Raw genomic sequence first — 24011 nt, 5'->3', positions numbered from 1 at the left:
ATTTCGCTACTCTTTTCTCTTTCGTTCTCTCTTTTTCTGAATTTTTCTTGCTCTCATTTCTAAATTTTCTGGCCCTTACCTCAGAGTACCGCCTCTGCCAGGCTTCAAGTATAGCTGCAGCCTTTTCTTCATTCCAGTTGATGTGGGAAACCTCATCGTAGCCCCGAAAGTGCTCAAACATCTGCTTGGGAGTCATCAGCTGGAAGATGGTCTGCAAGGCCTGGGCACTGGAAGGGAGTTAAGGGGGAAGGTGGCAGAGAGAGAATGAGGGAGGGAAATGGGAAGGAAAACATGGAAAGGATGAGAGAACAAAAGGAAGGAGGTCAAGACTTCAGTGAGAACATCCCATCTAGAGAGGAAGCGTGGGGCGATGAGCAGGCTCTCTGGATTGTGGGAAATAATAACAAAATCAAAACTTGGACTTGCAAAGTTTTAGGCTCTTTGATTCACAGCGATGTCTAACACTCCATGAATATAAAGTAAAAATAAATTAGGTGTTCATCAAAATGATGGTCCCTCAAAAGCATCAAACCAACAGGGAGATGAGAGAATAAGATTAAATCATCCCAGGAAAATTTTTAATTTTTCAGTTTAATCTCTAATCCCAGAACAAAGAATGTGTTAATTTAAGCAGTAAAAGGGAAAGAAAAATGAAACAAAACCAAAGTCACATTGCAAATACTGTTCCATCTGATGTGACTAATATATATATATATATATATATATATATATATATATATATATATATATATATATATATATATATATATATATATATATATATATATATATATATATATATACAGAAACTACTGATATCAATATCTCAAAATCATATACAAACCCAGTGAGAGGAAATTTAATAAGGATTTAATAAGGATAATTTAATTGTGTATTTACATATTTCCTCACATGCATCCTCTCCCTCCCACATGCAAGCTCTCCTTCAGCCCTTCTATGGGTTGCTGATCTTAAGTACCAAGACATTGAGTGTAATGAAAAATGCACACCGCTAATGGGGTGATAAATTATGAAGGTAATAAAGTAATATGGCGGATTAGGTAATAATAAAGGACTCTGGACCAGAGTGCAGCTTTTTAACAGTAGTCTACTGAGTGGATTTATTTTCAAATCATAAAATTATATAAACCAAAGCAAAAGACATTTGCCCGTCTCTATGAATGTGTGCTGTGTAATATGGTGATAATCACAGTAATGGTGGCAGTTAGTAAACAAGGTGAAGAAGCTGAGTGCCAGCAGTAAAAGCCCAACAGAGAGAGCAGCCATACTACACATATTCACTCACACACACGCAGACACACACAAGCAGCCAGGCACGCACAGACACTCTAATGACCCAACCTTGCCAGGAAAAAACACAACCACAAAACACAAACAACGCACCCCACTGTACTCCGTGACCAGTATGTGTGTTAATGTGTGTGCGTGCGAGTTTGCTTTGCACCAAAAGTGCATTTTAGCCTTAAAGTAGGAGGTCCACAAGCAAAAGATGTTACTGCTGCTGTAGCTGCTGTTGAAGAAACATTTTTCATTTCTATGCAAATTTCATGCTTTCTACTTACATAAACATCACACAAAAAGTGCAAGACTTTAATTTGTTCCCTTATCATGCGTTGAGCTTGTATGTTGTCGGACGGCATACAACCAAATCTTTAGGCTTTTACCTGATTCTTGTGCTGGAATTAAGTCCACATATCGCTGTATATTTGGACAAACTAGCCAGGCAATACATCACTCTGTGCATACACATGTGTGTGTGAGTGGGTAGTGTCCAAGCAGAGCAGCCAGAGCTGAGCAGGAACAGCTGGAGCTCTAAGATTTCACTGGAATTTGCTAATGACTGCAAGATTTATAGCACACAGCACACACGCAAATGTGCACGTGCTGCACAAGAGAACAAAAACCACACAGTCTGTCCAGAATACGCGCTGTCATGATTACTACAGTGTTTACGAAGAAGCAAGTTCGGTTATGTTACCTGAGCAGGGGTCCGCTGCCATTCTTGGTGGTCCCTCCAACAATCAGTTCCTCCTGCCAGTGCATGTACTTCCTGGCCAGACCATGGCAGCCTCCACTCAGAGCCCGTGCCACATCGAATGGCTGGAGCAATAAAAGCAATAACTGTCAACAACTAATCTCAAACTAAACACTTTACGTTTGAGCGAAACATATTAATACCCCACACTTATTGAGATATTCCGAGCCAAAAGCTTGAGGCTTGATGCATGCCCACCTTAGTCGAGTTCTTATTGGGCGCGGTGCGGGGGCAGTCAGGATCGGCTGGGTTCAGGCAGGGTCTATCCATGTAGCCGTGCCCAATGTCCGCTTTTTCTAACATCTCCTCAAAGATTTCCGCGTGGTTTTGCTGTGGCAACTCCTCAAGGAATTCCTTAGGGTCAAAATTGGTCCACTGCACAAGTCCTTTGCCTCTGCAAAGGTTAAAGGCAAATGTTAGTGTGCTTTTATGATGCTAGGTTTCTGTTCCTAAGAATAGCTGCATTTGGATCCCCAAAAAGTAAAATCTTATAGTCAAATGACAATAAAAAATGTTACCTAAGCCATCCACTATATCCATTAGAGTTGACAGGTCAACACTAGATTCAAATTCTGGCCTATCTGGATGATTACAAAAGATTACCTTACACCTGTTTGAATGAAAGGTTTTGTTTTATGTTCTTAAACATTATCTGCCCATCACTTTTTATTTCTCATTGAAGGGAATAAAACCACAAAAAGATAAAAAGTTCAAGATTACATTTTAGCCGATGAAAAAGGCACAATTCTGATAACGGTAACTAATCTCTTTCTTGCTATGTAATAAGTGGCGATAATTTCCCATCATGCAAAAGCTGAGTTCCTGCTCCAACCCAGACCTTGTCCCTCTATGCTCTCTTTTCCTCACACATTCCGATCTCTCTTTTTCTCTCTGCCATTCAGACGACATTGTATGTGCTTAACCAGGCTTGGGTTATTATTCCCAGCCTCCCAACCAGAACATAGTAAAAACCTTATTTACCATCTAGGTCCAGACACTCACACTCACACAGATAGACACACATCCACGCACTCTGATGATGGTGACTCAAGCTGATACACCTTTACACATCGACAGAAACGCATGTATGCACTGATGAAGACGACGCACAATATGGGCATGCATAAACACATGCAGAGGTAAAGGTCTGCTGAGTATTACTGTAGCAGCAGGCCATTAGCAACAGAACGGCCAGACAATGGTGTGAGGCCCAGGGCTCGAGAGAAACCATCGCCAGCGATACGCATGCCAGCAACCACTACAATAGAGCCTTCAGAGGGGATGAGTTCAGGACACACACACACACTTGTTTCTCTGTGGTGTTTCTTTAGATGGGTTGAGTGTGTTAGAGCTGCCACTTATAAAAGGGGCTAATGCAAGATCCAAAGATTCACATCTCTTGTCATCTCTTTCTCATTATCACATTGCCACTGCTACTGTATACACTACCGTTATGAGCTGAGCTCAGCACTTCAGGTCTTATTGTCCCAACATCATCTGAATCGGTTTGCCAACTGGCCTCACAGTAGATAAAGCTATTATGTAAGCCCAATTAGGATTTGATCATTTGGCCATAAGCTTGGAAGAGTTTGGTCAATCCAATGATATGTAGTAATGATCACATCACAAATGCAGATTCTGTCTAGTCAAAAAGAGCTTTTAAGTACTTACGGGAGATAGCCTGTTCCAGGCTGGAGCTTAGCCCCCTCCCAGAAGCAGTCCAAAGGTGTGATGATGAGGCAGGGATGTAGCCTTTCTATGATCTAAATGGTTGAGCAAATAATAGAATTGACAAACACTGAAGAAGTAGCAACAATACAAAGATAAAAAGTAAAAAACAGAAAAACTATACACACTGTGCTGGTTGTGTCTCACCTGATTCAGGTGATGTGTTTCTGTGACTACTTCCCCTGATTTGTAGCATAAGTCTTCTAATTTCCATTGTCTGAAAAGGAGAAAAAGAGAGTGAAAAAGTCACTTGGATGAGTGACGAAACTTTTCATCCCAATGAGAATGCTTCATCCAGAACAAAAGTTTAACTTTTTCATCACCACATAAACACGACGAGTGCACCCAGGATCAACTGAACAAGGAATAATACAAATATATCCTTCATCATTACGAATTTCTTTGTGTTTGTACACACAGAATAATTGCTATATCTCGTCATGTACAGCAATGAATTCACTCAGAGATTACCACTTGAGGTGCATCGATTTGTTTTTTTCCTGCTGATTATAGTGTTGGCTGATATGATTTTGTTTAAATAAGCACAAGAGTTGATAGCATACAGAAAAAAGTTTGCACATGTGCACCACATTACAGCACCTTTCAGCACTCCTACTCAGACATATTTCAAAATAAATTGTTCCAGCTTGTAGGATAGAGCTTTTTTCATAAAGTAAAAGGGTTACTAAAAAAAATTATTTTTTGTGCCGTTCTGCAATCACACCTCCAAATGCTAGTTTGCAGGAGGGTTACTCCACTGTTGGGATCAGCTTATTCGTTTACTTCCAACAATGTTGAATGAGCTGAGCACATCGTGTCAGCGTTGTAGCTGAGAAATGTTGACTGACACACAAGTAAGAGAATTTATACCTGGACCTATAACAGGGCTACACTCACAGATTACTGGCCACTGTGTTAGAATAAAGAGGAAGCCAGATACAGTTATTGGACTAAAGATATTAAACTTGAATTAACTTGTCCAGAATTGGAAAACATGATGCTTAGATACAAAATGACAAGAGGCACGTTACCTGTTATAAAGGTAAACATGAACTCTGCTGGCTCGGATAGCTGACTCCAGGTGCTGCAGGAGCGCCTCCACAGTTAGAACATTGGCTCCCTCCTCCCGCGGCGTCTGGATCATCAGCTGAGGGGTAAACATGGCCTCCTCGCCTATCTTCTGTCTTGTATACTTGAGTTCCTGGTTCACACGCCCGCCAACTTGACAAAGAAGAGTGAAGTTACATATTTAAGGCTTTTGTGAAAACATCCAGACCATTATTGCATTTGATTCACAAAATCTTATTTAGTAAAGTTAAAGGTTAAGAAAAACTGCATGTAAGGGTTAGGGGCCAGAATTGTGCTGGCTTTGAATATGTGCTTAAAAAGTCTGTGTTTTTCTGACACAAAGGCACAAATATCTGCAAAATATAGACACAGTAAAGGTTAAAACACTGACTTTCGTTCTGGTTCTTCAAGTAAAACAGGAGTACAGCTGACTAGAAAACATCACACTGCTACCAGATCCATTCCAGATCATGCATACTTTTTTTATTGTAATGCATTATTTTGCTCTGAACTACAAGATAATAATAATGCACACACACAAACAGCATGGTGTGCTATAAAGTCTGCGACTCACACAAGCAACTGCGACTCACACAAGCAGCAATTTCCTAATGTTGTAAACCTCAACATCTGGCAATAAACCCATTCTGATTCTGATTCTGATTCTGAAGAGATCCCCTGCTCGTTCTGCAAAGCAGACCCACAGACATCGCAGCCTGTCTGTGACATTATCTGACTTGTATCTTAAATAAAAGCACTCTCCTCACAGTAAGCTTGTAACACTACAATGGCAAACATCCCAAGTCCTTTGAATCCACAAAAGCAGCATCACCTCAACAAATCCACATTTCACAAACAGCTCAGTGTTTCTCCTTAAATTTGCTAACTTGTCAGCAGCGCCAAAACACGTTGTCTGCATTTGTGTGTGACACTAGTGTGTGTGTGTGTTTGATAGAGAGAGGCTGTCTTCCAGGCTTTGCTCCCAGTATCGTGGTGAGACTAAGCCCTGTGCGTGCGCTCTGAGCCCTGAGCTAGCCCGAGCTACAAAAGCAGCCTTTCAGACCCTTTAGCTGTCCAGCTCCACCCAAGTACATCCAAGGAAAGTCTGGCAAAGTATCCCTCACAAACACACACGCACACACATAAACACACACATGCAAACGAATGCGGGCATGCAAGGATGGGCAGATATGAGCAAAATTATAAGGCAAATTAAATTTTAAAAAAGTACCAGAATTGTTTACGTTTTGTGTTCAGGTTTAAGATTCATGTGTCTTCATATGCATCCCCCAGTTTGGTGTGTCTGTTTCTAATTTACGAGCTGATAATTTGAGCCGTTCAGCGAAAGCTCGAGCAATTTATACTCATATTATTTCACTTGGTCACCCAGCCACACACATACACAAAACAAGAAAACTGTCCAGTGAGAGAGCAGACTGTGTGAAAAATCTGTAGCATTTTATTATGCCTTAATCCAATTTAACAATTCTGCTCAATCCGTGTAACAGTGGGCATGGATTGAATATTTTTTTGTCTACTGTAATGGCATTAAAGTTGAACATAAGCATGCCTGTTCTGCTGGGCTGGACCACCCAGTCAGACCAAGGGAAAAGGGAGAGATGGGCCATGTCTTGGGGCATTAGGAAAACACATTTGATTTCTTTTTTTCTGGACTCAAACAGCATTCCTATCTGAACCTGTCTGAATGCATGTTTATAATGCTCATCATTAATAACAGGCCTAGGCTAACTGGAGCGACATGCTTTCCACTGCTAGGCCAGCTACAGAGGTCCGTTACACCAGCCCTCCCTTCAAAGGAAAGCGCACGGAACTGATTAAGATCTGACGCACACTGACAGCGCACTAACAAGTCGGCTTGTCTGATACACTCAACGCTCAAAGGCAATGCTAGCCTGAGGCTTGGTTTAAGCGCACTGCCAGGAGGGACAACGGAAACACGGGTATATGGAAAAAGGTGCATCCATCAGTCAATACCCTTCTACACGTGTGGAGATGGCACAGGGGGATGGGAGGATCAAGTTTAGAAAGAACCCACTGTCTGTTTTGAATTCTTTCCAAGTCGTGGACTGCCACCCAAAGATCCTGAGTTTACAGCAAGCAGCGAGGAATGGGACAAGTCAAAGGAATGTACTCTCCCGCTACAGGAAACAGCACATTACAGCCTCGGGCTTCGAGAATTCCACACTTCACGAGGTTACAAAGTTTTGGGGTCAACACTCACACAGCCTTGGGGTGAAATTAACACCCCAGCTGGACCAAGAAAACATGTATGTGTGTGCGCACACACTCAGCATACGTGCAAGCATGTGCACACGAGTGTGCGTGAACACACAGCTGTGTTTCTTCAATGACACATATTCCCATATTCCTTCTCCTAAGAAAACTGGTTGACCCCAGCATGTGTTGATATCTTGAAGGTGTCCCGCTCCAGGCTCAGCTGCTGAGACCAAAACAAAGTGGAAATAATTTTCAATCCCTCCCTTACCGGCCTCGGTCTCTTACGAAAACAAAAATCATTTGTAATGTTTTAGAGTGACATGAAAAGTACACATCCAAAATAGATAATTAAGAGAGTCTGGTGAAGTCAAATTGTACTATCCATCAACTGGTTTTGAGCCAAAATGCTTTCATTCCAATAAATCACAAAACTTATATGTATTCTGACAGAACTGGAATCAGCAAGCTGCTTTCTGGTTTTCAAAAGTCCAGTTTCTTCACCTGTGTTCATGAACTTAGGCTCCAGAAACTTGTGACAGAAATATTTTATTATTTTCTTACTTGTAATAGATCAAACTGCTAATCAAAGTAATCAGCAGCATATGACTAGTTAGTTATTTAGCTAATCATGTCTGTATTTATTTTTACTGAGTTAGTGCGCACTGTTGACTACATGGGTTTGTAGTGTACGAGTTATTAGTTATTAATGATTGACAAACGAAACCAAAAACCTTAGGAGAAGAGAAGAGAAGAGAAGAGAAGAGAAGAGAAGAGAAGAGAAGAGAAGAGAAGAGAAGAGAAGAGAAGAGGCCTATGCTTGTCACTGTAGTGGAGCCCTCGGTGTGGGTATTCAGCATGTTGCATAACATTAACCCCTGGTCCCCCTATTCTCAAAGTAGAGGAATGGTGGGGGGTGGCGGGCACCAAAGGAGAGAAAGTAGGTTTCTAAGGAACTGACATCACCCCCTTCCTCCTTTCAGATCTGAACGCCCCCTCCTCATTCTCATTTTCTCTCTCTCTTTGCTCTATTCAGCTCTACACTGTGATTGGCCAGATCATGATGGCAATCAGCCCGGCCCCTCTGTCAAAGCCAAACCACCCCCCATATCCTTTCGCCAGCTTTCTCTCCTTTCCATGCAACACACAACAGCTTGTCCCCACCCCAGCACATCTCTTATGTCTGACAACGGAAGCAGCCCATAACTTTCGAGGAGAACACGCACCACCGGCGGCAACCACTCCTGTAACTGTGAGTGATGCTGGTATAATTCCAATCCCAATTATGTTCAGTGTACACCTGAACATATTTACACATCTATGAATAAATAGTCTGAAACACCTGACCTGCTCCACTAACTAAAGATTTGTGACATAATGTATTATATGTATTTGCATGCGGCTGAACACATCTCTGTGTGTGAGTGTGTGTGTGTGTGGGTGTGTGTGTCTGTTTGCAGAGAACGGATTAGCTGGATTAGCCCTCCATCCCAGCAGGCACCCCCTATGGTGAAGAGGAAGCCCCCCAAAACCAGGTCATCTCACTGCTACCAAGTCTACAGCGACCTCCCAAAATCTGAACCTCCAGTATTATCAAAGGGATAAAGAGACGACCACCCCATGAAACTACAACGGCATGTACTTAAAAAGCTGCTTTAAAAGTTGTGTAAAGAAAATCAAATTTAAGTTGATTTACACTGAAAAGATCTTTTAAACTTGGGAAGTGACACCTGTTGCATGAGACAGAAAAATGATGCTTTCATACAAGAGCTTGATATTTTGGGTTTCTCTGGAGTTTAGCAATACTGGTACTTAATGAATATTTGCAAAGGTATGAAAGGTTCTTACTGTGGTTTTTCAAGTTGTGCTTTCAAGTTTTCCATAGGCTGGTATTAAAAGATTGATATTATTAACCATTTTCTTTCTAATGAATCAACCCATAATCTCCTATAAAGACATTTTGGTATTTTCTGTTCAATTATTAAATAACTATAACATAAATATCCCATTTACCTACATACTGAGAACCTTATCCTAACTTTTGTCCTAAGTGAATTAATTCAACGCACTGAGCACAGGCACACACCTATTCATAGCAGGTCTCACAGTGGATGATATAAGCCAGAGTGAAAACCAAGAAGTGAAGTCAACAGGATTGCGAACTTGAAACATTATTGTATTAATACTTGGATCTGAGGAAGAGGAACACTTCTGCAGAATTCTTAAATGGTGGTTTTCTTCCTACCAAGAATCTTTCTTGGTCTGACCACTTAGTCAGGGGTGAAGACTTCTTCGTGGAGATGCTCAGTCAGTGATAAGAAAATTTTCAGTCCATAACAACATCCAGAACTTCTGACACTAAAGTAATGTAGGCAGCAGAGCAGTTTGCCAAATCCTCCTGTAGGTTTAGGAGTCAGACGATGGTTTTCATTTTCCGTTTTAGCAATCCTATTTGCAGTACTCTTGTCAAAGTTTGTTACTTGATCTCCACCGGTTCTGTATACTGCCATTTCTTATTACATTACAAACTGCAAAAAAACAGCGACCTACAAAATCTTTGCAGTTTTCTAGCAACACTCCTTTAAACTTTCAGGCAGGTGCTTAGAGGCAGTCTTGGGCTATAGGAGTCCTAAATCCTGAGGCAAAGTTTGAGGAGTATAGAGAAAAATTATATAACTCTTCCTTTCTTTTTGTCTTCCAACATAAAATTGCACAAGAGACAATAAAAACATTTGTCTTTTTTTAAAATGATAAGAATATTTCATCTTTAACTCCATGCCGTTGCACACAAGGTCATCTTTTTCTCATTGGTAGTTCAGTTATGTTTAAGACATAGTTTTATTTAGACTATGGCTAATTTCAAACTTTCTCATGAGGTTTGGAAAGAGAGTATATACTAATATAATAAAAATACATCTGTTTGCATGTTCTCCCCGTGTTTGCGTGGGTTCCCTCCGGGTACTCCGGCTTCCTCCCACCGTCCAAAGACATGCAGCTTGTGGGGATAGGTTAATTGGATAATCCAAATTGCCACTAGGTGTGAATGTGTTAGTGAGTGTGAATGGTTGTCTGTCCCTATGTGTTAGCCCTGCGACAGACTGGTGACCTGTCCAGGGTGTACCCCGCCTTTCGCCCTATGACAGCTGGGATAGGCTCCAGCGCCCCCCGCGACCCTGAAAAGGATAAGCGGAAGCAAATGGATGGATGGACATCTGTTACTTGGCTATCTTGGTCATTTATTTGAACTTGCTTGGTATCTGCTCCTGGTCACACTGCTCAGGTAGTTTCCCACAGTAGGTCTGTCCAGTGACATCTCCTACTTCCTGTTTGTCTCCCATTCAGCTGCTACTGTCAATAACCTGCTTTGATCACTAAGAGGACCCCACCTGTTTCTGTCCTCCACCATTTGTCTGCTTTCTCTTATCCATCTGCTGCCACGGCTCTGAGTTCATCTTTTTTCTTAGATTTTCTGCTGCTCCCATTTTCTGTAGGATATCATCACTGCAATGTGACAGACCCTCTCAATAAAAGTAGATAAACATCAACAGATCTATGCTAGAATGCATTTGTTTATCACTTTATACACCGATCTAAAATATTTAGCTGCAGCGGGGAAAAAAAGTGGCATAGATTTCTGTCAAAGCATTGTCAAAAAGTGTTAGAGAATTGTTGAACTGCAGGCGGGCACAAGATTATGATCAGCCCGCCACAGGAACAAGCAAGAAAGAAGTCCAGGCTTTAATCCAGGAGCACACAGAATATGAGGACAGGGTTTGATGAGAGGAAAAAGAGAGACAGGAACTGGCAAAGGAGATGCCAGTGTGTAAAGAGATGCAAAAGGCTCAGAACAACTTTGCGAGCAGGAGAAGGAGCGCTCACTGCAGCAGCACGCACAGCAATCCACAGAGCATTAACAGCAGTTTCCAATGTTCACTCTGCAATGCAGGTGTGCACACAGCCACAAATATGTGGTGAAAGGCCTTACTGGGAGCCGAGACCCTATCTGACCCGTGGTGAGTTCCCCTCACTTGTACTGCTCTCCCTCCCTTGCACTCTCTTTCCCTCCCTCCTGTCAGCTTATAAGAAGAGGGGGCTGCCACACAGAGAGGGGAGTGTAAAACAATCGTGGTCAAGAGTGGAAAACTGTGAAATAAAAAAATGAGGAAAAAAACATGAGAGTGACAGAACGGAGACTGGAAGTCCTCGGGCTGGCAGCTGTAGCCGAGGGTCTCCTCATGCAGCAGTGCACCCCCGAAACACTCCGACCCCCGACACACCCCAGCTGCCAACCACTGCCCCCAGAATCCCCACCCATACCACCAAACCTCACCCCCCAACTACTGCATTACCATATGTATAGCTCCCCTCTCCCCTGATTATGCTAATCACCTGTCCGGCCTCTGCGGCCCCTAAAATGGGTGTATTTAGCAGTCGGCTGGCTCCCAATGCAGCTTCCCCTGGGCCCGAGGTGTACATTCACACACTCCTCAATGGGCAGATTCTTCCACGTTGCTGCCTTCATTCAGGTCCCTCTCGCCTCTCCCACCCCCCACGAAAAAAAAAAATCCTATTCAGTGCCAATGGATTCAGAGAGCTGTGTAAAGAGTAGTTGGGGAAGGAAACATTGACAGAAAGTCTGTTTTTGTAGCATGTGTGCATGCAGTGGTTGTAGTTCAATTAAAAGTGATGTCATAATGCAGCCAAACAGACATGGCAGATCTGAAGCCACCATCACTAAAGTGACGCGAAAGCTTTATAAACTCTTCAGCGATAGTACACCTCTTACTCTGATAAAGTCTAGCCGATTTTACCCATGAATTCTGTACATTTTTTAGAGAATCAAACTGAGTTATTTTCTACAGTTGTCTGCTTCATAAAACTGTAAATATTCTGTTTGGTTTTATAGAGGGACCTGCTTGAATGCAATGCAAAAGATGCACCACACGTTACGCTCACTCACTAGCGGTGAATGCCGGTGATAATTGTGTGGTTTCACACATCTGTAAAATCTGAAAGCACACGTACTTTGTTCCAGGAAGCTGGCAGGTAAAGACCAGATAATGTCCAATTAAACTGCAGCAGATTTTCTGCATTCTCAGGTGTGTGATAATGAAGAAAAAAAAAAGACTCCAGGACAGGGAAAAAAAACCCCATCACATTCTGTATTCTTCTGCAGTGCCTGTCAAATTTAAGCCAGCCTTTTGCTGCATTTACAGCCTTGTGATTGGCTCACAACCAAACCATAACAGACCGTGACATGAGCCTCAACAACCAATCTCAACTAGCTATCTCTTTGTCATTTCCTGTAAAGATGGTCAATGATTTCAGGGATCCCAAAAAGAAACCACACATTCTTGAGTGTGCAATAAAGGACACAGAAACAGTATGAAAGTAAGACAAAGAAAAACCAACAGGATCTGTATTTGTTTTTTGAGATTCACGGCTACCACCCTCATAATTCAACTATTATTCCATCTTACTAATAAATCAAGGAACCTCTGAACTTGCATCTGTTCTGCACTCATCACAACAACCAGTCGCCCAGTCTGTTTTAAACATGGGCAAACTTAGTACACTGCTGGGAATCTGACTTGCTCAGATTCCCAGCAGTGCACCCACCGAGTTTAAAACAGACAGGATGTTGAGGTTATTTGGATAAGGGGTGATCTCATTTTTGCGTTCAGGGCATCTCATGGACCTTCTGTGTCTTGCTTGCTCGTGCAGCTTTCTGGGATGTATCCATCACTTTGTGCCTGACAAAGGTAAGAGTGAAATGCACTACAACTTTCTCTTTTTTTTTAATGGCAATTATCATCTAGTTTATAAGTCCAGCAAATGGTGGTTGTTTATACTCCATTCTGTTATGTATAGGTCTGCCCAACAACCAGAGCCAAACTTTTACAGAAGGGCGGATTATAGTGAGAGCACTGGTCCCTTTATTTTGAGGCAAAGTGTTTATGGTTTACATGGATCACAGTATTAGGGTCTGTGGTGAAACATGTTATTTGGTGAAATTCATACATTTTTGAATGAACATATACATTTACAATGTATGTATTAATAATTCACACAGTAAATACATCAACTATAAAACAACTGTAAATGTGTATGAAATAGTTATTTTGAAACAAGAAGATGGAAGATATATGAAACTGACCCAACTCGATACTTTAATGTGCATCTAACCTAAATATCAAACCCGTGCATTCAGCTACCTTTGTCACTGTAAGTGTTGTTTTTAAACCAAAAACAATCTCAATCCATTGTAAAAAGCCTAGAAATACATATTAAATGATCATTTGCACACACAGTGAATGTGTAGCTAGCTAGAAATCAGCGCTAGTATAGACACAGACTATACTAGAAAACGCCTGCAATTTGTTCTTCTTGCTGAATTAACTGCTGACAGTCAAGACAGATTTCCTAATTTTTTTTGTTTTCTTCTGGAAAGGGTCATGCAATGGGGGTGAGTGACAAATTAGAGAATGACATTTAGTGACTGATAAAACCCAGCATGACAGGAAGAGTTCAGACTGAAAGACAGCACAGTGGTGTCCAAACTTGAAGAGCATTAGAAGTATACAAAAGCTTCCCATTTCTGGGATCCTGTGATGGACTTGAAATCTATCCAATGTACTATAAGCAATACTTATTGCTCTGTGTCAGCTCCAGTAGGCCCTAGACCAGGGGTGTCAAACTCAAATACACAGTGGGCCAAAATTCAAAACTAAAACAAAGTTGCGGGCTAACGTTAATATTTATTGAAATATATTTATTCCTCCAGATATAAGAATGAATCTTTTCTAATGGACTCAAACACGTTTTGCTGAAAAACTGAATATGGAACAAGCAAAGCTTAATACTAAACAATATATATATTAGCTGTATAATACCAGTAGGCCAGCTCTAATAGTAATTTGGTATGGCTTCGCGGGCCAAATGTAATTAGGCTGCGGGCCAAATTTGGCCCGCGGGCCAGAGTTTGACACCTATGCCTTAGACCCTCTGCAACATAGGGTGGGTGAGCAAATAATAAAATGGACAAATGCACAGGTCCAAAAACACTGGAGTAGTGCACGTGCCAGGGAACAACGAAGTAGAAAATGTTTAAGTGTAAACATGGTCTTTATAACACCCAGTGCTCTTTATGCAGATAGGTTACAGTGCAAGAGACGATTTCACTCAGTTGCATGCTGATTCAATCTGGAGCTCCTGACTTTTCAATCATCTGACAGAGGAAATGTTATCTTTGTATCTTTATGTCTTGCATGTGCATGTGTGGTACTTGTGTAACTGCCGTGGTTGCCAGATTCTATGACGACGTGCTGCAGGAATTGCAATGAAATATACAGCTACGTATGTAACTGTGGTGTGCCAGAGGGGCTAAAAAAAATAAAATAAAACAAAATACACACACACACACACACACACACACACACACACACACACACACACACACAGTTGGAAATGTTAGCGAGAAAATTTCTCTGCTCTGCAGTCTGAGAAGCATCAATCCACACCCCAATCTCTCTTTCCTAGTGTACGGTAGGCACTGCAGCCAAAACACAAACACACTACTGCTACTATACTCTTGCTTCTTCCCTCACTCAGTCTCCTCTCCAACACACACACACAGACACACACACACACACACACTCTCCCTCTGCTGTTTTGTACAGAAGGGTGTTTCTCCACCCTTCTGGCAGTCATCGCTGTGAGGGAGGGAACAGAGGAAAGGGGAAGAGGGAGGGAGAGGAGGCGAGGGGAGGGAAGGGAAGGAGGGAGGCCAGACCACCCTGCTCTCATGGCAGGGCTGAGTGTTTACATTGCCGTGGCTCACTCTGTAATACATCTGGCATTCTGAGGCCAGTCTCTCTCCAGCCAGGGACGGGGGAGTGGTGGGAGGGTGGGGGGCAGGAGGGGGGGAAAGGAGGCTCGGGTAAAGAGAGAGACCTTTCTGGCAGAGAGAAAAAGAGAAGAACAGAAGAGAGAGAGCGAGAGAGAGAGAGGGAGGTAGAGGGGGAGAGTAATTCTCTCCACAGTCTCCTGTGGTCGGTCATTCGCAGGGCTCTGGTTTTTGAATAAGAGCGCCTGAAAGAATGCAAAATGTAAACAGAGTGCTTGGAGGTATCTCAGGATGTTGTTTGTGAATGGGAGCATGCTTGCCTTGGGAGCACACACACACACACGCCCGCACACACGCGGGGAACGCTTGACGAGCAAATTTTTAAATGGTATTTCACATTCACTTTTGCCAGGTAGGCCTAATATACACAAAGCTGTTTTCAAACGCTAGCTTGAGAAAACAGCGCAGCGAGTCTGTGTACAGTATCAGAGGCGCAATGTTTCCCCACACTAAATCCCTCACCAGCCAGCCTGCACTTTTCATCAACTCGTAAAGTTTAACACAACACACTGGAATGTTATTCCTTATAGAGGGGTTTAATCATGTTTGTAGTGAACTGATAAACACAAACTCAGCGGAGTGCAGTTTGGAACAAGCGCGCATGTGTAGGTGCGCTCACGTTTGAGTATTACTGTATACATTTGATGTCAGGGAGCGAAACTGATGAGGAGAGAAGAATAGATGACTCTATGTCGTGTATGCCGCGCTAACTAGGGAGAAATATTGCGTGTGGGGGGGGGGCGTTTGTATGTTTGATCGCTTGCTGCTGCTTCTGCTGAAAGAAAGCTGCAGGAGGTGTAGTGTGAGAGAAAGAGTGAAAGGGAAAGAGAGAAAAAGAAAGATAAAGGGAAAAAAAGATACTACCAAAATAGACTGGCATGCCAACCCTGCTCAACCACCCACTCATTCACAGAACCAAAACTCCAAAGCCTCTTTCTGCATACATGTGTGTGTGCACATGCACCCATGCATGTATCTATGCTTGTATACACATCAAAAGCTGAATAATTCAGCCATGCAAACCACAATCCTCTCAGTGGAGACACCACATTCAGGGCACTCCTCCTCCTCCACAAAAAAGGATGTCAAGGCTTCTTCTGCATGCACTTAACATTATACTGCACCCTTTTCCACTGCCATTACCAGCAAAACAACAAAACAACCACCAGCTCTGTTGACTCAGTTCTTAATCATACTAGATACAAAACAGACACGGAGGAACGGGCAAGGAATGGCTTTAGAAAAAAAATAAAATAACAACAACAACATTTGATCCTATCAGACTGGATTTTGAAACCTTAAATCCGGCTCCACACAAACATAGCCTGGCACCACTGTAACTGTTACCATACTGATTTCAGGGACAGGCTAGAGGCGCTCCACTTTCAATTTAAAAGGAAATTAAATTGTGAAATTTCTGCAGTATGACTTTGAAATTACTCCCTCTGTGACATGTCGCTCCTTCAAGTGTATTCTGTTGTTGAAGCTGGAATGATGATGCGCGCTGTTGTTGCACTTGGATATTTATTTGACATAAAATTATTATACAGTAATTCAGAGATTAAATAAAAAATAGATTCACTGCCCTCTGCTGGAGAAGAGATTTTAAAAGTTTGATCAGAAACTCACAAAACTGAATCATCACACAATGAGAAAAGAGTGCAAACTCGAAACAAAACAGCTGGCACTGAGGCGCTCTATTATACAGTAGGCATACACATGCGACATGCCCGCACGTGAACATATACAAACAGTGACCGGTGACAGCTGCGACCTTTGCTGCAGTTCCTCCACCCCCCCCCCCTCCCACTTCTGCTGTGAGTCTTCACTCTGCACCCAGGCCACAGGGTGAGTATCAGGTAAGGTTTTAAATAGTGGGGCCTCCACAAGATGACCTCAGGGTCTCAGGGGTCTACCCCAGTGGCCCCCAGCCTCTGCACTTATGCCCCCCAAGAAAGCACTCCGGGACCGAGGCCCTCCCCTCAGTCTGCAACCTTGAGACTACAATCCACTGCCCTGTGCCCCAGTCCCAGCCATAAATCTGGAGACCACAAGCTCTTTTTAAACTTGAATCATTCATATAATTGCCATACATTTGATATCAGACACAACTGTCAGGCAATTACACTCTTTTTCCTTCTTGGTAATAAGTTTCCATAGGGGAAAGAGATTCAATTTTCCTTAACCAATCATTACGGAGCAAAGTGTCTGACTGGATGTAATATATTTCTAGGTCAACACTGATGTGTAGCCATGTCAACATGTCAGTGGTTTTAAGATTGGAGCACAGCTAAGTTAAAATAAACTCTGACATCGGTCAATACTGCAAAAACATGCCGTTTACGTAGCAGTCGCCAGTGTTAACACGAAGCCTCTGTCTTCTCCTCCAGTTACTGTTCTTCACTTATCCTTCATCAAACCTCTTTGGTCCACAGATTCACAATTCTGGATCCTGAGGTGTGATGAGAACAAAATGCAGCCACTTAATTCATCCTCGCTTCAGTCTAGGCTGAATCTATAGACTAAATAAAACTCCAGCCATGATTACCCCACAGCTCCACATCGTCGGCTTCACCCCTGGCTTCAACTTCAACCCTTGCCCAGAGCTCAAGCTTCAAAAGCCCCAACTTCCAAACCATCCCCTCCCTGCGTCTCCTCTTCCCAATCAGCACAGCTCCATAATCTCCAGCCTTTCTCTCCGCAAAGAAACGGAGCAAAAGAGAGAGGGGCTGTCCTACAGGAAGGCCAATGTTTATGTGATACTGTTTTAATTAGTGGCAGGCAGTGCTCCTATTTTCTTTACAATTTGGCCTGTTTTTGCCATAACCTAGAATGCCAAGGGATGGCTCCATTTTCCATTTGCAGCCAGGAGGAAACCTAAAGGACTCTCATTCCTCGCTTATCCATGTCTCTTCTCCATGAATGTGGCTTATTGTTAATCACTGCAAGATCATCTAGATGATCTTCAGGTTTAAGCTGAGGATGCATCTGAGGTCGCAAGCCAGTGAGCATGTTTTCCAACACTGAGGAAAGCACACAGAGAGCTTCAGACCACAATTGTGTGTGGGGAGACAGTACACCACAATACTACAGCTTCCTGTTTGAACTAATCATTTCCTGTGAGTGGATATAAACACAGAGATTGTCTGTAGTGTGGATACAATCTGCCCTAAATAGAAACCACGGTCACTTTGATGTTTTCTAAGTGGGAAAACAAGACTGAAAATCTTACGATCTTGCCCCGATTGTTAAGTAAAGAACAAACTTCCATGCATCCTCAGAGGTCTGACACCACTGCGTCTTTGTGCAGGCATGCATCTCACTCCCAATTGGTCTCTGTCACTTTGTCTAATAAACAGAACTTCCTGTGTCAGAGTATTTATAAACAGTGCTGAGTGAGCACTGTGTGAGAAAAGACAATCCCTGCAAAAGCTGTGGCACGTGACCTACAAGCTAACTGCAGTAGAGACTTAACGGCGGTCTGCTGGAGACCTCAGCTGCTCTGCAGCTATCAGAAAGCAGGTGACGACCGACACGACACGAGATCGCAAACGTGAATGTTGCTCCGGTCAACACTGGAGGAGCTGAGAGATCTGATGGGAGCTGGGCTGTATTGTATGAGCGCACGCATCCACAGGCCACACAGCTTCCACGTGGGGTCGTCCATGGGTCGCCTGCAGTTCCAACCAAATGAAACATAAACAGGCACTCTGTCCTCTCCTCTTTTTCCTCTCGGACGATGGGCCAGTCCCCCAGCACGGCCCAGCACAGCGTTCCACGGTCCAGGCAGAACTAATCTATCCCTCAGCTGTGCAGTCTAATCTAAACAAACAGATCTCTCCCTACCAGCATCTGGAACCCCTCACTTATCGGGATGTAGAAAACCACAGCAGCCCTGTCTTGTAGTCAGAGCCTGTGTACGAGCAGGGGTTCGCATCTTGGTGTGAGCCAGTATGAGACCATTTTGTAGATGCCTACCAGAGGTCACTACACTACTTGTGTGTCAGTCAAGGTCAGGTTCAGTTCTGTCAACACCAAAATTTATTGGTGGAACAAAACAAAAGTGTACAGTCACTCTGGGTTTGAGTATCCTGAATTTGATGCAACACCAGCAGCGCTAAACTTGCAACAGAATCAGCTGAAACATCTGAAAATGCTGATAAATCACAAGTTACCAGACCTTGCAAGGACAAAAAGGTGCAAATAATAATGGGAAACTGAGAAAATCTAAAAATTCTCACATTTGAGAAGCTACAAGAAGACCGTTTACCTACTGAATCAATAACTCTGAAGCTATAGCTTTTAGTAATTTTAACCTCAGTACTCTGAAGAAGCTGAAATAAGTCTACAGTTTGCACTTGCAATGTATCTTGAAGCCAAAAGACTTCATTGCTGTCCTTTTAAATATGCTTTAAATAAAAAGTTTGCCAAAATGTTTCTAAACCCCGTTCTTTGAGAAGGGCAGCAGTATGAGAAGGAAGACGCCAAAGTGATGCTCTTAGTATTTTTTAGTAATTTTTGTTAAAATCCCACACAGCGTTTAAAATTAAATCAAACAGGCAACAAAACGGCGACAGGTCCCTGCAAATCTTTGATTTATTCATTTTTTTACATAAATTACAAGAAGTTATAAATATATTACTAATTCATTTGAGCACTTGTGTGTAAGAGTAAAGGATGCACTGTGAAGTGTGCAATAATATTCAGTTCCAAAAGGTGCCGGTCACTTTAGTATACGCGACCGTGGTCAGACATGTGAAAGGGTGTGAAAACAGTGCGATCCTCTGAGTATAATCAGGATTCCTATCCCAAAGAGGCTCCCCTCTGCCTAAACTGTTGCCAACTGCGCCTGCGCCGCAGATTAGAAGAACACGCTGTCTGTCAGACCCCTGCAGCTGCACGCAAGGGGAGAACAGCCAACCCCGGGCAGGAGGTGTGGTGTTTGATCTGTACAGGAATCAGTTTGCTTTAGTGCTTGATCTTGTTAACTTTTTTTTTTAAACCTGAGACAAAGTGGTTTAAAAAAGTTAAAAAGGCAACCACACAAGCACACGCTAAATAAATGCATTCATTTTTATAACCAAACAGTACTCCACTTCAATTTCTCAACAAGTCTGCTCCTCCATTCATGACTCCTACAGCCAACTCTACCCATAAGCGCAGGAATGTGGATCAAAGGAAAGGAAAAAAAGCTCAGCCCCTTCCCCTTAAACCCCCCACAAGCACCACCCATATGCACAGTTTCTTTCTTCCTTATATATTTTCACTCTTCATAAGTTGTTTAGGAATTTCAAAAACAAGGAAAACTAACAAATGTTCCATCCACCCCGCAAACACGAGTTCCTGCCCTCACTCCGCTTTTTCCCTGCAGCCAGAGACAAATCTTTTTGGAAAGTTGAGAGCTGTCCAAAACGGGACCACACACAGTCAACTGCTGGGGGCAGGCAGGCAGACACACACACGCGCACACACACACACACACACACACACACACACTCACACACATCTCACAAAATGGCGGCTTTCACAAAAATTTCTTCTACCCCGAAAGCCCCTTATGAACTTAATTACAACTTGTTATGAGCATAGTTACACTCAGCCCTTGCACATCTTATGTGTGCATCTAGAACGGTTTTAGAAGCTAAGTGTGTTGGGAATAGGCAAGTATTTTCAAGTTTTGCTTGGGTGCTTGCCAGCACCTATACAATAAACAATCCCCATACCTACTTCATTAAGTAACACCAACAAACCTTCTTCCTCCAAACTAAACTGTGTCAAATTCTTGGAAACATGTAATATGAAGTCAAACAGTTTCAAAAGCACTGAAATAAAGAAAAGTCCCAGCAGGTCACACTTAAAAACATCATGAATTGCACAGCTTGTCAAAAAACAAAATAATCAAGAGCGTCTTACCTTCCACCCAGAGTTTCTCCACATCCGTTTCCAAATTAGCTGCCCGTAAGCCCACAGCAAAAGCTCCAAAAATCATGAGGCCAACAACCAAAAACTTTCCGCAGTTCTTTTGAATGTAACAGCCCAGCCTAAATAAAAGTCTCTGGAACTTCGCTCTCAGCCACAGAGGTGCTTTCCTCCCAGTTGCCTTCCCCTATGATAAGACAAGAGTCCCAGAGTTACTGTCAGTTAACAGACAAAGCACCATACTTACCTGCTCAGGTGAGGCTGTAGGGTTAAAGACAAAAGATTTTATGGTATACATGCAAATAAGCTACAACAATAAATGTGTCCACTTAAAAGAACCTTTACAGTTTTAAAGTACAAGCCTCTCTTTGATCAAAGAATCCCACCTGCTCTCTTTTCAGTAAGACTGCACATTTACCTACAACCGGGGATCTAAAGTCAGAGAGCTGGGATCTTCCAACACATCCACTAAATCCCTCTGCTAACCTTTATTCACTGAAAAACCACAAATCTGCTGGGGATCCTGGGCAGTGCTGAGGACTCCCCAGAGTGCGAGCTACAGGTCCTGTCAGATCAGAATCCTTAGCATAATACATGCACTGGGAAGGTACCAACATTCCCTGTCACTTCACAGCCACAATAACCAGTTGTGAATACAAATAATAATAATAATAATAATATTAATATATATATAATTTTTTTTTAATAGTCCAAAATAAGTACATCTGGACCTCCAGAGTAGACACAGGTAAACAGGACATAACTGTCAAACCACAACTACTAAGCAGGCTCCCTTGTGTCTTTGTTCTACTCTTTATGTAAAATGGCCATTGGAAGCACAATACTGCTGTTAGTAGCAGACTATAAGTCTTAAAAGACAGAATAAAATAAAATACTGAATGCACTGTAGACCACATGCTCCCCACTTGACAGAAACTGTTACATTTTGAGGTGTAGTGTGATTGCTACTGAAGTAACCTGCACGCACACATCGCCCGGTGATATTAAATACCCTGAATCGGCGCATGTGGTAAAACCACAAATACCACCACCACGCACTCACACGCGCTCTCCCCGTCTGGCCGCTCGTGTGTTCCGGCCTGCACGGGGAAGTGAAGGAGCTATCACGGGGAGGAATCACAATATTTGTGAACGGAAGAGGGCAGCCACATGGATTCTTTACTTTCCTCCTCTTTACACGAGTCACCCAAGTTTAGACAGTGTCACCGAAACTCTTTAAAGCTTTGGGTGCTCCGCGTAAAAGAAAGGCTGGATGTTATGAAACGGTCAATGGCAGCGTTGCCTGCGAGAGTAAAAGCTGCATGTTTATTGCCTGGTGCGGGACTGCTCTAGGTTGGGGATGCACTGGAAACAATCGCGTGTTTGTACTGGGGAAACGGGCACTTAGAACTTGCAGCACATCTTTCATCATAAGCCGGTTGCATCGGAAGAGTCGCGTGAAATCAAACACAACTACTTTGCGCTTTTCTGCAACCTTGCCTTACCGCTGTGTACCCCGTGCCCAGCCCGTCCCGTTACCTAGCAGCGACTGGACAGTTTGGCCACATTTTTTTCTTTTCGACGAATACAATGAAAGCAGCATCACAAAGCCTTTTCCCGTTCAAGATGAGAAATAAAAGCACCTCTGAAATCTGCTCCAGAGCAAAGCCCGCATCGCAGTAACTCGGCCGCTGCAAATACTCCAAATCCAGCGGTGTGTTGCGGGTATAGTCCCCCCTGTTCCTCCGCGTTATCCTCGGCCGATCGGGGTCTCTGTTTTCCTGCTCGGAGGGCGCATTACCAGCCGAGGCCATGTTGCGGGGACAGCGATATGGTTTCCCACTTTATAGTATTTCCCCGAAAGCGTGTAGCGATATCCCAAGAGAACAGAGTTTCACTCTCGGAGATCTCACACCCGTGAAGTAGGGCTTCATACTCCTGTTGGAGACGGCGAGTCAAAGTCTGCGCCTTCCATCCCAACATTTCGTGATCCGGAGGTCTCCACCGCTTTCACCGCATTCACCGTGTCTCTTAAAAAAGTAAGTTTCTCTCAAAAAGCGAGCTTCGCGAAGTGATTTCCATACACAAGTTGTCGGGTATGAAACCTCGATAGTCGTAGCATTCTGGTGACATCTATGTGGTCTTCCCCTGGGCCGCGCGTCACGGCCAACTCTGAGATTCAATAGAAATGAAGAAAAAGACCTCTCTCCATTTGGAGGCAGAGAAAGAGGAGGGGTGAGAAGAGGAAAAAAATACTCGAGATCCCGCCTCTGGGGCTGTCAGATTGCAGGAGTTTCTTGCATCTGATTGGTTCCAGAAGGGCAGAAATTACTCAGCAAACACGACTATTATTAGCTGCTTAGCAACAGCTCACTAAAGTAGAGAGACCACCCAGGCAGGCAGACCTCATGTGAGCATCTCCAACTTCAGGGGAGGCTCGCCGAGAGTCGAACCCATTTGGTGCATTCAGGTTTTCACGTAGAGCTCCGTTACAATAATGAAGCGTTTCCCCGAGAGGACCCGAAGTCAAATACAAGCTACCCGTTTGTGCATCGGAGGGGGCTTTTTGGCATGTCAGAACTTTAACTATTTTTTTCCCCTCAGATGATCCTCTAACTGGTTCAATGAGAGGGGGGCGGCTTGTAGGCTATACTGTTGTTGCATCTTTAGAGTCCAACACCGCCAAAATCAGCTCATTAGTGTTTTGTACATATCAAAATACGCCACAGCCTCAGGACCACAGCTCTCTACAAAGCAAAACAAAAGCCCTTTGATAAAACGTCTAACTGGGAAAATATTACCTATAGAGAACTGCGATGTGTTTATGCGCAATTACGCATACAAATGCCTAATTATCTCCCCTTTAGTCTAGTGATCCGACAGGATAATATCACAGTATTATGGTTATTTAGCTAAAAAAAAAATCACATTTCATATAGATGCAGATATACATAAGAACTATTTGTGCATTTACATCTTGCTGCACAGTAAGCAAGCGGATTTTAGGATTTCATTATAATCTCATGTCCCTAAACTGCCAAAGGAGGTAGCATTTATCTATCCGTGCTGCAGGCATCATTTTTATAATTGACTTTATTC

General features: G+C 43.0%; 1 protein-coding gene across 1 annotated transcript in view; it reads right to left on the bottom strand.

Moving 5' to 3' along the window:
- The window catches only part of ptch1 (patched 1), a 50516-nt gene extending 27380 nt beyond the window's left edge, over positions 1–23136 (bottom strand). Inside the window, 8 exon segments of the mRNA XM_082555565.1 lie at positions 80–227; positions 2000–2121; positions 2255–2450; positions 3728–3819; positions 3932–4001; positions 4816–5005; positions 20907–21099; positions 22556–23136. Of these exon segments, the coding sequence (XP_082411691.1) occupies positions 80–227; positions 2000–2121; positions 2255–2450; positions 3728–3819; positions 3932–4001; positions 4816–5005; positions 20907–21099; positions 22556–22726 (1182 nt within the window). The 5' untranslated portion in view covers positions 22727–23136.
- Between the last annotated feature and the right edge of the window lie 875 nt (positions 23137–24011).

Source organism: Aulonocara stuartgranti, assembly GCF_965226115.1.
Source record: "Aulonocara stuartgranti genome assembly, chromosome: 12".
In the NCBI taxonomy this organism is placed as follows: domain Eukaryota; kingdom Metazoa; phylum Chordata; class Actinopteri; order Cichliformes; family Cichlidae; genus Aulonocara; species Aulonocara stuartgranti.
The sequence above is the reverse complement of the archived record's forward strand: the minus strand, read 5'-3'. Positions and strand labels throughout refer to the sequence as shown.